The sequence below is a fragment of the Nomascus leucogenys genome, chromosome 2, assembly GCF_006542625.1.
Source record: "Nomascus leucogenys isolate Asia chromosome 2, Asia_NLE_v1, whole genome shotgun sequence".
NCBI lineage: Eukaryota > Metazoa > Chordata > Mammalia > Primates > Hylobatidae > Nomascus > Nomascus leucogenys.
This window is the reverse complement of record NC_044382.1, coordinates 40490017-40506801: the sequence shown is the minus strand read 5'-3', so window position 1 is coordinate 40506801 and position 16785 is coordinate 40490017. Positions and strand designations below refer to the sequence as shown.

Sequence of the window (16785 nt, the reverse complement as noted above, 5' to 3'; positions counted from 1 at the left end):
AGAGGAAACTAAAGGCACGCACCACCATCCCTAGCTAATTGTGGTTATTTTCACGTGTTACTTATAATAAATATAAATCTTAAAAGAAAAAATGTAGTTAACTCTTACCAATTACACAGCACGTTTCTACACGATATTTATCAATCTCACAGAGGTTATGAGCCAGATAACTTAACTCCGATTTCATGCTCTGGGATAAAAGAAAAAGACAATATAAGCATGAAAAAAGAACTCCCTAAATTATTTTTCCTGTAGCTAATACAAGTGGGTGACAATCCAACCCAGGAGATTAGTGCATGAAAGACCTTAATGAAATCCAAGCAAGGGAAGCAGCTCACCCTGACATAAAGAAGGTTGGAGAATGTGTCCATATTTTCAATCCTGTAAGGGTCTTGTTTCCTTAGCTCATTAAAAATGGAGAGAGCTTTGTCAATATCTGCAGAAAGAAGATAGTTCAGAAAACAGCACAATGCACCTGTCAGGGTCTGATAGTATTTCATTGTCTTTATTCACTCACCTCTGATATTGTGATAGGCAACTGCAATTTGGGAAACAATATATGAGCTCTTAGAGAAGCCCACATCAATGAGATTCTGATACTTTTGCAGGGCCTCCTCTATCAACTGCAACTCTGTGTATATATGAGCCAGAAAAAACTCTTTCATCCAGGTGTCTGGCAAAGACAGGAACTTCAGCTGGCAGCAGGAGAGAGAGGGACACACTTAATATAACTTGACCTCTCTCTCAAACAAACATCCAGGAACTATCTTTATTATCTAAAGGAATTTATCGCTAAAATTTTATTAGAACACCTAGTAATGAAAACAGGGCAGTCCAATTAAGTGAATGTGACTTACGAGCATAATAGGGAGGAATAGCCTAGTTGGGAAAGGCTCCAAAGAAAAGACACGATTTGATGTGAGTCTTAGAGAATGGGTAGGATTTGAATACAAAAGGGGAGAGGAAGAGAAAGAAGACAATAGTCTGGACACAGGTAATAGCATAACGAGAGGCAAAACAGTCATGATGATTGTGAGTGAGTAGGACGAGGAAACTAGCTTGGTTTGCGGGGAGGCTATGTACTGGGAAGTAGCGGAAAAATCAAACTGAACTGGTAGAGTGCATCCTAGGGTAAACAGATAATGGGATACAATAGGGAACCACTACAAATATTCAGTAAGAGAATGACGTGATAACATGGGAGCTTTAAGAATAAGTTTGGAAACAGGCCAGGTGGAATGGCTCAAGCCTGCAACCCCAGCACTTTGGGAGGCTATGGGAGAGGATCCCTTGAGGCCAGGAGTTTGACACCAGCCCTGACAAGAGAGTGAAACCTCATCTCCACAAACAAAAAAAAGAAAAAAAATAGTTTGGAAATGGTATGCACATGACTTGGAAATGGAAGTATAAAAATGGGAACCCTAGATAGAAAGTATCCATTACTTATAAGTAATCCACATTTTAGATGACGACTGAGATGATAAAGGAAACCAAGAGAAAGAGATGTATACAGGGCGCGGTGGCTCACGCCTGTAATCCCAGCACTTTGGGAGGCCGAGGCGGGCAGATCACGAGGTCAGGAGATCAAGACCATCCTGGCCAACTTGGTGAAACCCTGTCTCTACTAAAAATACAAAAATTAGCCGGGCATGACGGCGCGTGCCTCTAGTCCCAGCTACTTGGGAGGCTGAGGCAGGAGAATAGCTTGAACCCAGGAGGCAGAGCTTGCAGTGAGCCGAGATTGCGCCACTGCACTCCAGCCTGGGCGACAGAGCAAGACTCCGTCTCAAAAAAAAAAAAAAAAGTAAGAGATGTATACAATAAAGTAACTATGGTTATGTCTCATGACAGACTAGATAAAGGGAGATAAGAGAAAAGGAAGACAGAAGTATGACTCTAATGTGTCAAGACTGGATGTCGTTAATAGCGATGCTAGTAAGAGTCTATCAAGTTGGGAGAAATAATTTAGTAGGCAAGACAAGGAATTTGGTTTTGCTATTTTGAATCCAGAGATTGTTTAACAAACCTTCAACGAAAGTCTAGTAGGCAGTTACACATAAGTGAACAAAAGTAAACCAAGATTTCAGATACAGATTTAGTGACATAAATCATTACTGGGGGAAATCAACAAGACTTTAAGGCCAAAAAAAGGAAGTGTATTGTTGCTTCCATTAACTACTGAAGAACAGCAAAATAAACACTATAGACAATGTCCTCTACTAGTGGCTAATAAAATGACTGGAGTTTAAGAACAACGTAATATACATTATTTCTTTAATAAGCAAATTTCCGAATCTTTACAGAATCCATGACAGCTCAGAAGAGGCCTGAACAATGTTTTTTATGTTTGTTTGTTTGTTTGTTTGAGACAGAGTTTCGCTCTTTTGCCCAGGCTGGAGTGCAGTAGCGCCATCAGGGCTCACTGCAACCTCTGCCCCTCAAGTTCAAGTGATTCTCTTGCCTCAGCCTCCCGAGTAGCTGGGATTACAGGCATCCACCACCACACCTGGCTAATTTTTATATTTTCAGTAGAGACATGGTTTCGCCATGTCGACCAGGCTGGTCTTGAACTCCTGACCTCAGGTGATCCACCCACCTTGGCTTCCCAAAGTGCTAGGATTACAGGCGTGAGCCACCATACCCGGCCATAATGTTTTAATACAATTCTTGATAGCAGAGAAACCTTTCCTATACCATCTTTGGGATTAGGGGAGAAACTATAATAATATTCAGTCTATAAAATAAGTAACAGAAGGCTGGGTGTGGTGGCTCATGCCTGTAATCCCAGCACTTTGGGAGCTTGAGGCAGGAGGATCGCCTGAGGTCAGGAGTTCGAAGCCAGCCTGGACGATATGGTGAAACCCCACCTCTACTAAAAATACAAAAATTAGCTGGGAATGGTTGTGCGTGCCTGTAGTCCCAGCTACTTGGGAGGCTGAGGCAGAAGAATTGCTTGAACCTGGGAGGCAGAGGTTGCAGCAAGCCGAGATCGTACCACTGCACTCCAGCCTAGATGAAAGAGCAAGACTCTGTCTCAAACAAAAACAAAAACAAGTCACAATAGAACTGAAATGTGAAAACATGAATATGAAAAAAATATTCTAATATAACTGGATACAAATCCAACAGCAACTACTGAAAAAAGAGCTAGTCATTAGTCTTTCAAACAAAGACTTAATTCCAAAACAGTGAAAGACACCAGAGGCACAGCAAAGGGAGAACTATAACCAAAGGCCTGCCAAAACTTTCCCCACCCGTATATTACTATAGAATTACAAAAAATCACAAAATAATTATACTTGAAGCAGAGGGTTTTTCACATAGCTCATCACAATTTACCATCTCTTTGTCTGTGATCAGGTTACAGAGTTCTAACCAGGCTCCCCAATGCAAGGGCAAAACATGAGTAGCTTCCACAAACACATCAATGGCCTCTTTAACCAAGTCCAGTTTTCGAAGCACAACACCATACCTGGGGAAAAAAAAGAAACAATCACAGAAGTTAATGCTATTTAATAGCTCCTTTCGACTCAGGAGAATATGTTACAGAAAGTTCCAAATTACTGTAACACTTACAGATAAAGTCCAAATCCATCAAGTTCTCGAGCTTGGTGTTTTTTGCTGAGCTCCACTCTCAATTCTCTAAGAGCCTCATTTTTCACTTGTCCTTTTTCCAGGGGGCCTAGGAAAGAAACAGAGTCTCTGTTCTAAGGTTAGGATGCTGGTTTTCATTTTCTTATTTTATTTATTTATTTATTTTTCTAGAGACAGGGTCTCGCTATGTTCCCTAGGCTGGTCTCAAACTCCTGGGCTCAAGTGATCCTCCCACCTCAGACTCCCAAAGTGCTGGAATTAACAGGTGTGAGCCACTGTACCCAGCTCATTTTCATATGCATAGATATTCTCTTTAGCATCAACGGAAGTTACACCTGAAACCTCTAGCAAACACAAGGTACCAATGATATCTTACACAACCCATTTACTGTATTCCAGAAATTGCAACTACTAATGGGTTTATAGTCATACTCTGTTAGACCCACACAGTTTTTTTTTTTTTAATTTGAATTCGTTATGAATGTTTAAAAATCAAAAACCTCAACTAAAACTCTAAATTTCTAGCTTCAGGTTGCAGGGAACAGGGAAGGGCCAAGAGAAGAAAGCCCTCACAATACCAACCCCAGATTCCTCCAAGACAGCCCTCAGCTGTAGCTGGGTACAAGGTAGCCGAGATAAGCCAGGTGCTTTCCAATTTGTAATGGTTATCCTCAGACCATTCATATTACCTGCCTGGCTCTTGGAGGCATTTAAGTTTGCAACCCTGCTTTTTAGGTCAAAAGGTAAAAGAAAAAAATTCGTACCTAAGCTATCAACTGTTTCATCGTCCTTCTTTTTTTCTCCAGACTGTAAGAGAAAATCAACAAATAGGTCTTTTTTCAGTTTATTCTAAAACATATTCTAAAACTAGCATCCTGATCCTACCTAAAGGGCCAAGTTCAACAAAAATGGCATCGACTTTTGGTCACTATTTATTTATTTATTGTTTGAGATGGAGTCTCGCTCTGTCGCCCAGGCTGGAGTGCAGTGGCGCAATCTTGGCTCACTGCAAGCTCCACCTCCCAGGTTCACGCCATTCTCCTGCCTCAGCCACCCAAGTAGCTGGGACTACAGGCGCCCACCACCACGCCCAGCTAATTTTTTGTATTTTTTAGTAGAGACGGGGTTTCACCGTGTTAGCCAGGATGGTCTTGATCTCCTGACCTCGTGATCCGCCCGCCTCGGCCTCCCAAAGCGCTGGGATTACAGGCGTGAGCCACCGCACCCGGCCCTATTTATTTATTGAGACAGTCTCACTTTGCTTTGTTGCCCAGGCTGGAGTGCAGTAGCATGGTCTCAGCTCACTGCAATCTCTGCCTCCCAGGTTCAAGTGATTCTCCAGCCTCAGCCCCCCGAGTAGCTAGGATTACAGGCACCCGCCACCATGCCTGGCTAATTTTTGCATTTTTAGTAGTGACGGGGTTTCATCATGCTGGTCAGGCTGGTCTCGAACTCCGGACCTCAAGTGATTTGCCCACCTTGGCCTCCCAAAGTGTTGGGATTACAGGCGTGAGCCACTGTGCCCAGATGGTCACTAATTTCAAATAACTCTTCAGGGGCTCCCTGGCCAAATCTGGAGTTAACTGAGCACCAAAATAAGTAATGAATTATGCACAATTAAAAATATAAGAATCCATGAGTCCATACTGATACTAAATAGATAAATAAATGGGGAAAGGAAGGGAAGGCTCTTTAAGTAGAATGCCAAGCGTTGAGTAGTAAATGTAGACAGAATGCTAGAGTAGAAAATCATCATTTTGAAACATTAAAGATTGCTTCAGATAAAAATTAACAATGAATATTAAATTTAGAGAAAAATTTGTATGAGGAGCAAGATATCTGCATGGTCTTAAAGTGTTATCCCCACAGATTGTTGATGAGTTGCAAGGGAAATAACAGTAACTACACAGTGGAGAAAATGGATAACATCTTCATCAAATGATCAAAATTAACGTTAGCAGTGAGGGGCTTATAGGCATTGTGTAACACTAGATGCAATGCCCTGTGAAAAAATATCAGACATATCCAAAATGAAGAATGTTCTATTAACAAAAGGGAAAGATTCACATACCAAGAATATGTGAAAAAAGGAGGAGAGAGGGAAAGGTAAGGAAGGGGAAATGGAAAGGGAAAAGAAGTCAAACCCACAGAATGTACAACACAGGGTGAACCCGAATGTAAACTGTGGACTTTTGTTGATATGTGTCAATACTGGTTCATTGATTACAACAAATATATCACACTGGTGCAGGATACTGATGGTGAGAGAAGCTCTGTGAGACGGAGAAGGAGGTACATGGGAACTCCTGTACTTTCTGCTCAGTTTTGCTGTGAACCTAAAACTGCTCTAAAAAATACTCTATTAATAAAAAAAAAGAAAGAAAGAAAGAAAGAAAAAGAAACAGGGAGGGAAGATTTATAAATTTTTTACAAAGTCAATGTCATAAAAGACAAATAAGGCTGTTCCAGATTAGTGGAGATTAAAGAGACATGACAACTGATTCTAGATTGTACTGAGGGGGAAACGCTATAGAAGACACTGCTGGGTCAACTGACAAGACTGGAATTCAGCCAAGTGCAGTGGCTCAGGCCTGTAATCCTAGCACTTTGGGAGGCCGAGGCACGAGGATCACCTGAGGTCAGGAGTTCCACAGCAGCCTGGACAACTTGGCGAAACCCCATCCCTATTAAAAAATACAAAAATTAGCCGGGCATGGTGGCGAGCACCTGTAATCCCAGCTACCCAGGAGGCTGAGGCTAGAGAATCGCTTGAACCCGGGAGGCGGAGGTTGCGGTGAGCTGATATCACGCCACTGCACTCCAGCCTGGGCGACAGAGCCAGACTCCATCTCAAATTTAAAAAAAAATTGGAATTCAATAATAGATTAAATATGGTATCAAATACCATATTTAACAATATGGTGTCAAATTTACTAAAGTTGATAACTATGTTGTGGTTATTTAAGAAAATGCCCTTATCCTAAAGAGAACACATTGAAGCATTTAGGGGTAAAGAACGATGATATCTGCAACTTATTCTCAAATGGTTCAGAGTAAAACAATTCCATGTGTATGCATACATTGTGTAGAGATAAAGTAGAGAGAAATGATAAAGCAAATAGGATTAATGTTCACAATAGGCAAATCTGTATAAAGAGTACATAAGTGCTGGGCACAGTGGCTCACGCCTGTAATCCCAGCACTTTGGGAGGCCAAGGCAGGTGGATCACCTGAGGTCAGGAGTTCGAGACCAGCCTGACCAATATGGTGAAACCCCGTCTCTACTAAAATTACAAAAATTAACTGGACGTGCTGGCATGCGCCTGTAGTCCCAGCTACTTGGGAGGCTGAGGTAAGAGAAACGCTTGAACCCGGGAGGCAGAGGTTGCAGTGAGTTGAGATCGCGCCACTGCACTCCAGCCTGGGTGACAGAGCGAGACTCCGTTTCAAAAAAAAAAAAGTACATGAGTATTCTTTGTACTATTCTTTTCTCGCAACTTGTCAATTTGGAATTATTTTCAAATAAAAGGTTAAAAAGCAAAGTAAACATTCAGACTTTTTTTTTTTTTTTTTTTTGGCGAGAGAGTCTTGCTCTGTTGCCCAGGCTGGAGTACAGTGGTACAATCTTGGCTCACTGTAACCTCCACCTCCTGGGCTCAAGCGATCCTCCTATCTCAGCCTCCCAAGTAGCTGGGGCCACAGGCACGCACCACCACATCTGGCTAATTATTGTATTTTTTGTAGAGACGGGGTTTCACCATGCCGCCCAGGCTTCCTTTTATATTTTATATATTTGCCTTAAGGAACTTTATTTTATCCCAAACTTCAGCATATGCTGGTTCTATTCTACCATAACTCATCCAAATTAGTCCTTCTACACAGGTATAGATTGTATTTGAAAGATTAACTTTTTAAATCCCATAATTTCAAAATATCTTTCTTAAACTCATGGAGATATGCAAACTGTGGTATATAAATACAATGGAATATTATTAAACCTTAAAAAAGGAAATTCTTATATATGCTACAACATGGATGAAACTTGACAGCATTATGGTAAGTGAAATAAGCCAGTCACAAAGAGACTAATACCGCATGATTCCATTTATGTAAGGTACTTAGAGTAGTCCAGATCATAGAAACAAAAAATAGAATAGTGGTTGCCAAGGGGTCCACCTTGGGGGAAGGGAAAAATGGAGAGTTATTGTTTTTTTTTTTTTTTTTTTTTTTGAGACGGAGTCTCGCTCTGTTGCCCAGGCTGGAGTGCAGTGGCGCAATCTCGGCTCACTGCAAGCTCCGCCTCCTAGGTTCACGCCATTCTCCTGCCTCAGCCTCTCCGAGTAGCTGGGACTATAGGCGCCCGCCACCACGCCCGGCTAATTTTTTGTATTTTTAGTAGAGACGGGGTTTCACCATGGTCTCGATCTCCTGACCTCGTGATCCGCCCGCCTCGGCCTCCCAAAGTGCTGGGATTACAAGCGTGAGCCACCGCGCCCAGCCGAGAGTTATTGTTTAATGGGTATAGAATTTTAGTTTTACAAGACAAAAAATGTTCTAGTGATGGGTGGTGGTGATGGTTGCACATTATGAACGCATTTAATACCAATGAACTGTACATTTTAAAAATGTTAAAGTGGTAAATTGGAAAAAAAAAAACAAAAACAAAGATGACTTAAATATAGTCCATAACTGCAAGAATTTACCATGCTTGACAAATACAAGCTATGCTAATAGTTGATCAACCTAAATCAGAAAATCTGAAATCTGCATTGCTCCAAAACCCAAAACTTTTTCAGCACCAATGACACTCAAAGCACCAATGACACTCACTGGAGCATTTTTTATTTCAACCAGTAAGTATAATGCAAATATACCAAAATCTGAAAAAAATCTGGAATCTGAAACACTTTTGGTCCCAAGCATTTCAAATAAGGGATACTCAGCCTGTACTAGGAAATGAGGAGCATATGAAATTTTTTTTAAATCAATTTATATAGATAACAGCTAAGAAAAAGTAGGAAAGTAAATTCATAATGTTTCAAAGTAAAATAATAAATTGTACTTAAATTATTATTCAATACAGTATTAAGTTGGTTTACTCACATTGTCCTTTACAGTCATACTTTTTAATAGTCATGAAAGAAAAACAATAAATATACTATAAAAATGATACATGAATTTATAAATTTAAAAGTCAGCCCAGGCTTTTTAACTTAATTCTTACACAATAATATTAATTCACAGGCATGAAGAACCTTATATAACCTAAAGTAAATAATCAGGTTGTTACTTATCCTGTTAGTCATTCCTAAGAATATTTTCTTCTATACCATCATTTTTTTTTTTTTTTTTTTTTTTTTTTTTTTTTTTTTTGAGACGGAGTCTTGCTCTATCGCCCAGGCTGGAGTGCAGTGGCGCAATCTCGGCTCACTGCAAGCTCCGCCTCCCGGGTTCACGCCATTCTCCTGCCTCAGCCTCTCCGAGTAGCTGGACTACAGGCGCCCACCACCACGCCGGCTATTTTTTGTATTTTTTTTAGTAGAGACGGGTTTCACTGTGGTCTCGATCTCCTGACCTCGTGATCCGCCCGCCTCGGCCTCCAAAGTGCTGGGATTACAAGCGTGAGCCACCGCGCCCGGCCTTATACCATCATTTTTAACTTTATTTATGATATCTTTTTTTTTATTATTGCTATGTATAAAGTACATTCATTCAGTGGCCCATTGCTAAGCTATTTAAAAGATTTAACTTTTCCATTGGTTCTAAATATGGATGTTTCACTAAAGGCAGAATGACATTTTAAAATGGCCCTCACCAGATATCTGGAATACATATACAGAAAATAGGCTTTCTTGCTATTGCAGCCATGCAGGAAATGTGCTGCCCGATCATACTCTTTAACGTCAAAGTAGGCCTTGGCCAGGGTATAGGCATCCATATCCTGGGCATCTTCCTAAAAAAGAAACAAGCTTATGTAAGTGGTTGGGAATAGGACAATAAAAGTTCAAATCTAAAAAGTATATTGGTTAATTTCAAGATGTAAGAGAAAAATGATTGTTTTCTTCCTCCTAAAAACCTAGAATAGGTAGATGCATATATATATATATAATTTTATATATTTATTTTATTACCAAGTAAGCCCACAGAACTCTTTTTTTTTTTTGAGACAGAGCCTCACTCTGTCACCCAGGCTGGAGTGCAGTGGCACAATCTCAGCTCACTGCAACCTCTGCCTCCCAGGTTCAAGCGATTATTGTGCCTCAGCTGCCAGAGTAGCTGGGATAACAGGTGTGTGCCACCACTTCCAGCTAATTTTTGTATTTTTAGTAGTGATGGGGTTTCGCCATGTTGGCCAGGCTGGTCTCAAACTCAGGGCCTCAAGTGATCTGCCTGCCTCAGCCTCCCAAAGTGCTGGAATTACAGGTATGAGCGACCGCACCTGGCCAAGCTTTTCTTTCTAATTTTTTCAAAATAAAAAGATGGAGAAAAAAGAAAACTTTAAAAAATTAAACAAACACACTCATAAATGTGTATTGTTTCTACAAATGTAGTAGAAAGTTGAATAGGCTTTGATGTTAAGGATCTAGATTCAAATTCTGACTTTTTGATTTCCTGGTTTCAGGACATTGGTAGGGAGGTTACTTAGCTTCTCTTAGCATCCATTTCTTCATCTGTAAAATGAAGCCAATAATACTGACCTTACAGATTTGACTTGAGGAAAATGTGAGTCACATAAAATATCCAGCATTAATACTGGCATTCTATTCCTTCTCCTGTCTTTTAAATTCCTACATAAATGCAATGTACGTGCAATTACTTATATGTTTTGTACTTCAATAAAGTTTTGTCATAATTTAGTATTGCTGAAGGCACAGAACACAGCTGTAATTCTCTATGTAAAAAAAATTAGATAATGTCACATTTAAGTTAAAAACACAATCCTTGGCTGAGCACAGTGACTCACACCTGTAATCCCAGCACTGTAGGAGACCAGGGCAAGAGGATGGCTTGAACTCAGGAGTTCAGGACCGGCCTGGGCAATGTGGCGAGACCCTGTCTCTACTAAAAATACAAAAAAATAGTTGGGCGTGGTGCTTCGTGCCTGGGGTCCCAGCTACTCGGGAGGCTGAAGCAGTGAGCCTTGTTGCAGTGAGCCAAGATCGCGCCACATCACTTCAACCTGGTGACATAGCAAGACTCTGTCTCAAAAAAAAAAACAAAAAACAAAAATTCAACCCCCCAAATTCTGTTTTTTTGAGACAGAGTCTCGCTCTGTCGCCTAGGATGGAATGCAATGGTGCGATCTTGGCTGACTGTAACCTCCACCTTCTAGGTTCAAGCAATTCTCCTGCCTCAGACTCCCTAGCAGCTGGGATTATAGGCGCCCGCAACCATGCCCAGCTAATTTTTGTATTTTAGTAGAGACGGAGTTTCACCAGGCTGGTCTTGAACTCCTGACTTCAAGCGATCCACCCGCCTTGAACTCACGGCAGAGTGCTGGGATTACAGGCATGAGCCACCACGCCCGCCCCAATCCTCCAAATTCTAAGGATGAGTTACTTAAAATTTGAATAACTTTATTTTCCTCATCTTTCTTGCCCCAAATATCACCAGCACAAAACTGGAACCAAAACATATTTCAGTGCTTTCTTCATCGGATCAACATGTCCTAAATACGACCATTTAATTTAGGATTCTGGAGGCCTTTCTCATATCCACTCACCACTTGTTTATTTCTTTGCCCCCAACTTTTTCACCTGCATTATGCCTTTTTGAGTAAGAAATACTCGTTATTGTTGAGTGGGACAAAAAAATCAAGAAAGGCATCATCAGGAAAACAAAATGGATTATAATGAAAAGCATTCAGATTATACAAGACTATGTATACATGCATACTACAAGCCCAGCATAAAATATATTCGTAACAGTCTATATATCCTTATAATTCAGAAAGTTTTACTATTTGGATTATATAATCTTAAATTTTTTTGTTTCATTCTTGCTTATGGGAAGAATCTGGAATGTTCTACTGAAAATTACATGTAATTTAGAGGCATTTAGCATTTGGCTGAGTTTTATTTTGTTTCGTTTTGAGACAGGATCTCACTCTGTCTTCTGGGCTGCAGTGTAGTGGCGCAATCTCAGCTCACTCCAACCTCACCCTCCTGGGCTCAAGCAATCCTCCTCCCACCTCAGCCTCTGAAGTCACTGGGACCACAGGTGCGTGCCACCACACCACCATGTATTTCTAGTACAGACATGGTTTCACTATGTTGCTCAGGCTGGTTCGGAACTCCTGGCCTCAAGCAATCCTCCCAAAGTCCTGGGATTACAGGCATGGGCCACCGTGCTCAGCCAGGTTGAGTTTTTAAACCAAGAAGCCACAATTGGTCTTACTCACATTTTATATTCAGAAAAGCTAAGCTTCAGGGCCGGGTATGGTGGCTCATGCCTGTAATCCCAGCACTTTGGGAGGCTAAGACAGGTGGATCACCTGAGGTCAAGAGTTGAAGACCAGCCTAGCCAACATGGTGAAATCCCATCTGTATTAAAAATATAAAAAATTAGCCAGGCGTGGTGGTGAGCACCTGCAATCCCAGCTACTTGGGAGGCTGAGGCAGGAGAATCACTTGAACCTGGGAGGCAGAGGTTGCAGTAAATGGAGATCATGCCATTGCACTCCAGCCTGGGCAACAAAGTTAGACTCAAAAGAAAAGAAAAGAAAAGCTTCGAGTCCAAGACAAAGGATAACAAGTTTAAAGCCTTATATGACATGCTTCTTTGGTAATGTTTATAAAACACTAAGAGTAAGCAAGCCGGGTGTGGTGGCTCACACCTGTAATCCTAGCACTTTGGGAGGCCGAGGTGGGTGGATCACCTAAGGTCAGCAGTGTGAGGCCAGCCTGGCCAACATGGTGAAACCTCGTCTCTATTAAAAATACAAAAATTAGCCGGGTGTGGTGGCACATTCGGTAATCTCAGCTTTTGGGGAGGCTGAGGTAGGAGAATCGCTTAAACCTGGGAGCCAGAGGTTGCAGTGAGCCAATATCGCACCATTGCACTCCAGCCTGGGTAATACAGCAAAACTCCCTCTCAAAAAAAAAAAAAAAAAAAAAAAAATTGAGAGTAAGCTACAACAAACATCTACTATGTAGATTGAGCACGCATAATAATCTTGAATTTTAATAACTTTAAATATCACAGTTATGGCTGAGAGCAGTGAATCATGCCTGTAATCCCAGCACAGCATTTTGGGGGGCTGAGAGGGGTGGATCACTTGAGGTCAGGAGTTCGCGACCAGCCTAGCCAACATGGTGAAACCTCCTCTCTACTAAAAATACAAAAAAAATTAGCCAGGTATTGTGGCATGCACCTGTAATCCCAGCTACTCAGGAGGCTGGGACAGGAGAATTGCTTGAACCTGGGAGGTGGAGGTTGCAGTGAGCCGAGATTGAGCCACTGCACTCCAGCCTGGGTGACAGTGCAAGACTCCGTCTCAAAAAAAAAAAAAAAAGAAAATTCACAGTTTTGGCCAGGCACGGTGGCTCACACCTGTAACCCCAGCACCCTGGGATGCCTCGGTGGGTGGATCAACTGAGGTCAGGAGCTCAAACCAGCCTGGCCAACATGGTGAAACCCCATCTCTACTAAAAATACAAAAAATTAGCTGGGTGTGGTGGCGCACGCCTGTAGTCCCAGCTACTCAGGAGGCTGAGGAAGGAGAATCCCTTGAACCTGGAAGGCAGAGGCTGCAGTGAGCCAAGATCAAACTACTGCATTCCAGCCTGGGTGACAGAGCAACATTCCATCTCAAAAAAATAAATAAACAAAATAAAACAAATAAGTCACAGTTTTAAGGTTTACTCTAGTTTATACTTTAGATCAAAACATTACTCTGGGGTTTTTTAGAGATAGTCCCTAAAGAAGACCTGAAAACACTAAGTACACAACAAATTGGTAAAGCGGCTGCTGAATCAATCATTCTCACAGCAAACTGAAAGCTATTCAACAAACCAATAGCTAATACTTTACAATAATTCAATAATGGTCAGGTTTCTGCAATGTCTGTAAAATCCCGGTATATAATATGAACCCTCAGGAGAGGGTGATATTTACTGAGGCTCTACTTCTCAATAAATATGCTTTATTTACTCATTCAATAGTTATTTATCCTATTTAGGGAACACTTATACACTGTTGGTGGAACTGTAAGTTAGTTCAGCCTCTGAACTAACAGAGTTCATAGATTTTTCAAAGAACTAAAAATAGAATTACCATTTGACCCAGCAATCCCATTACTGGGTATATACCCAAAGGAAAATAAATTATTTACCAAAAAAACACCTGCACTCGCATGTTTACCACAGCAGTATTCACAATGGCAAAGACATGGAATCAATCTAGGTGCCTATCAATGGTGCACTGAAGAAAATGTGGTACATATACATCATGGAATATGACACAGTCATAAAAAAGAACAAAATCATGTCCTTTGCAGTAACATGGATGCAGCTAGAGGCCATTATCCAAAGTGAATTAACATAGAAATAGAAACCCAAATACAGCATGTTCTCACTTACAAGTGGAAGCTGATCACTGGGTACACGCAGACTTAAAGATGGGAACAACAGACACTGGGGACTCTAAAAGTAGGGAAGGAGGAAAGCAAAGGGTGAAAACTATCTGGCCAGGTGCAGTGGCTCACGCCTGTAATCCCTGCACTTTGAGAGGCCAAGGCAGGTGCATCACCTGAAGTCAGGAGCTCCAGACCAGCCTGGTAAACATGGTGAAACCCTGTCCCTACTAAAAATACAAAAAGTTAGCCGGGCGTGGTGACGGGTGCCTGTAATCCCAGCTACTCGGGAGGTTGAGGCAGGAGAATTGCTTGAACCCGGGAGGCAGAGGTTGCAGTGAGCCAAGATCATGCCATTGCACTCCAGCCTGGGCAACAAAAGCAAGACTCCGTCTCAAAAAAAAAAAAAGTAAAATAAAATAAAACTATCAGGTATTGGCCGGGTGCGGTGGCTCACGCCTGTAATCCCAGCACTTTGGGAGGCCCAGGCGGGTGGATCACGAGGTCAGGAGATCGAGACCATCCTGGCTAACACGGTGAAACCCCGTCTCTACTAAAAATACAAAAAATTAGCCGGGCGAGGTGGCAGGCACCTGTAGTCCCAGCTACGCAGGAGGCTGAGGCAGGAGAATGGCGTGAACCCCGGGGGGGCGGAGCCTGCAGTGAGCCCGAGATTGAGCCACTGCACTCCAGCCTGCGGGACAGCGAGACTCCGTCTCAAAAAAAAAAAAAAAAAAAACTATCAGGTATTATGTTCACTATTTGGGTGATGGGGTCAACTGAAGCCCAACCTCAGAATCACACAATATATCCATGTAGCAAATCTGCACAGGTAACCCCTGAATCTAAAATTTAAACAACAAAATCAATTATTTATCCTATTCAGGACCAACGATGGGCCTAGGCATTATGAAAGTGGGCACAAGAGTAAAAGCTAATGAGACAGATATAAACTGCATTGACTCAAAAAATTTACCTAAGAGTACACCGTATGCTTTACCCTTATTGCTTTATTTAATCTTCTTGAAAACCTAGCAGTTATTAACATTACCTATAGATGAGAAGGCTGTCACTTAGAAATCATTTGCCCACATTGGTGCTACTAATAAAGAACTTGACCGAAATATAGATTTAAGCACCAGGCACACTTCCAAGCGGTTTATATCATTATCTCATTGACTTCTCTCAATATCCCCATTGAGTAGTTACTATTACTATCGTCACTGCACAGATGAGGAAACTGGCTCAGAAGGTTAAGTTGCCAAAGGTCACTTGAACCCAGAATCGTCTCAACCCAGCACCTAAACTTAAACATTATTTGCTATGCTGATCAGACAACAGTGTAAGTGTTGTAAAAACTTCATTTATTTATTTATTTATTTATTTATTTTGAGATAGTGTCTCGCTCTGCCCTTGGGCTGGAGTGCAATGGCGCGATCTCAGCTCACTGCAACCTTCGCCTCCCGGGTTTAAGCGATTCTCCTGCCTCAGCCTCCCGAGTAACTGGGATTACAGGCGCGTGCCACCATCTCCGGCTAATTTTGCATTTTTACTAGAGACGGGGTTTCACCGTGTTGGCCAAGCTGGTCTCGAACTCTTAACCTCCTGATCCGCCCACCTCGGCCTCCTAAAGTGTTGGGATTACAGGCGTGAGCCACCGCGCCAGACCAAAACTTTTGATTCTTCTCATCCTTTTGGGTATTTATTAGGAGATATCCTTATAATAATTCCTTATAATAATATTTACTATTATGAGGAACTCTTATGTCTAGGTTTGGCTATTAGCCCTAAAAGGCTGAAATCATAAGCAGTAATTGTTTACTAATTCTCTCCAGCTTTAAATAAGAGCACCACCAAGTCTTTCAAAGCTCAAGGAAACTAAATGCATAAAACCATTTAAAACACTCAGCTCTTTGAATGCCTGAATTCCCTCTACAAACATTCCTGCTAGGCAGTTTGCTCTCCTCCAGTGACAGGGCACTCAGTGGCTCTTGAGGCACACCCCTGGGTTGATAGGGAGTGCTCACTGTAAACATGTCCTTACCTCTGTAATAGGCGGAGGCTGTTGCAGCTCGGCCAGAAGCAATGCTGGGAGAGAGAAAGCCAACTCCGCCGACCTGGAACACCCACACAAACTAGATCAGCTCGGCAAGCCCCCCAAGGCCAAGGATCCAAGCCCCGTCCCTTCCCACTCCAACATCTCACCATTTGCTACTGTGTAGTAGGCCCCGCTCCCGGGTAAGGCCCGCAATAAGCAGCAGTTGCTTTTTAATTTCCCGCAAATCTGAGAAATCGCTGTTTACGGACAGGACAGGCGCCACTGCCGCCGTCACAGCCACCGGGACTACGGAGGTACTCGCAGCCATTTTCCCGACTCAGGCCACTCCAACCAATCATCGGCGATAATACTGGCTGCCCATCTGCACCAAAAATATCTGCCTGTCATTGGCCGGCTCTTGCTCCGGAAAAACCAATCATAGGTCTTATTCTGAAACGTCACGAAGAGGCAGGGGAAAAGAAACAACTACATCCCCAAATGGCCAAGAGCTACTGAGGCGGGAAAATTAGAAAATAGGCGGGGCGAGGGAGAAGCCACGACCTCTGGGCGGGGCGGGGAA

The 16785-nt window shown here is 42.1% G+C and overlaps 1 protein-coding gene across 2 annotated transcripts in view; it reads right to left on the bottom strand.

Annotated features, from left to right (window-relative positions):
* The window catches only part of CDC23 (cell division cycle 23), a 31932-nt gene extending 15358 nt beyond the window's left edge, over positions 1-16574 (bottom strand). Inside the window, exons 1-9 of one of the 2 annotated variants that reach the window (XM_003266434.4) lie at positions 16373-16574; positions 16212-16284; positions 9410-9547; positions 4359-4401; positions 3577-3682; positions 3340-3472; positions 518-695; positions 339-436; positions 109-190 (exon numbers count right to left, since the gene is read on the bottom strand). In XM_003266434.4, coding sequence (XP_003266482.2) covers positions 109-190; positions 339-436; positions 518-695; positions 3340-3472; positions 3577-3682; positions 4359-4401; positions 9410-9547; positions 16212-16284; positions 16373-16533 — 1012 coding nt within the window. In that variant the 5' untranslated portion in view covers positions 16534-16574. The remainder of the gene's footprint in view (positions 1-108; positions 191-338; positions 437-517; positions 696-3339; positions 3473-3576; positions 3683-4358; positions 4402-9409; positions 9548-16211; positions 16285-16372) is intronic. The other variant, XM_030828661.1, reaches the window with a different exon arrangement.
* Positions 16575-16785: the final 211 nt, after the last annotated feature.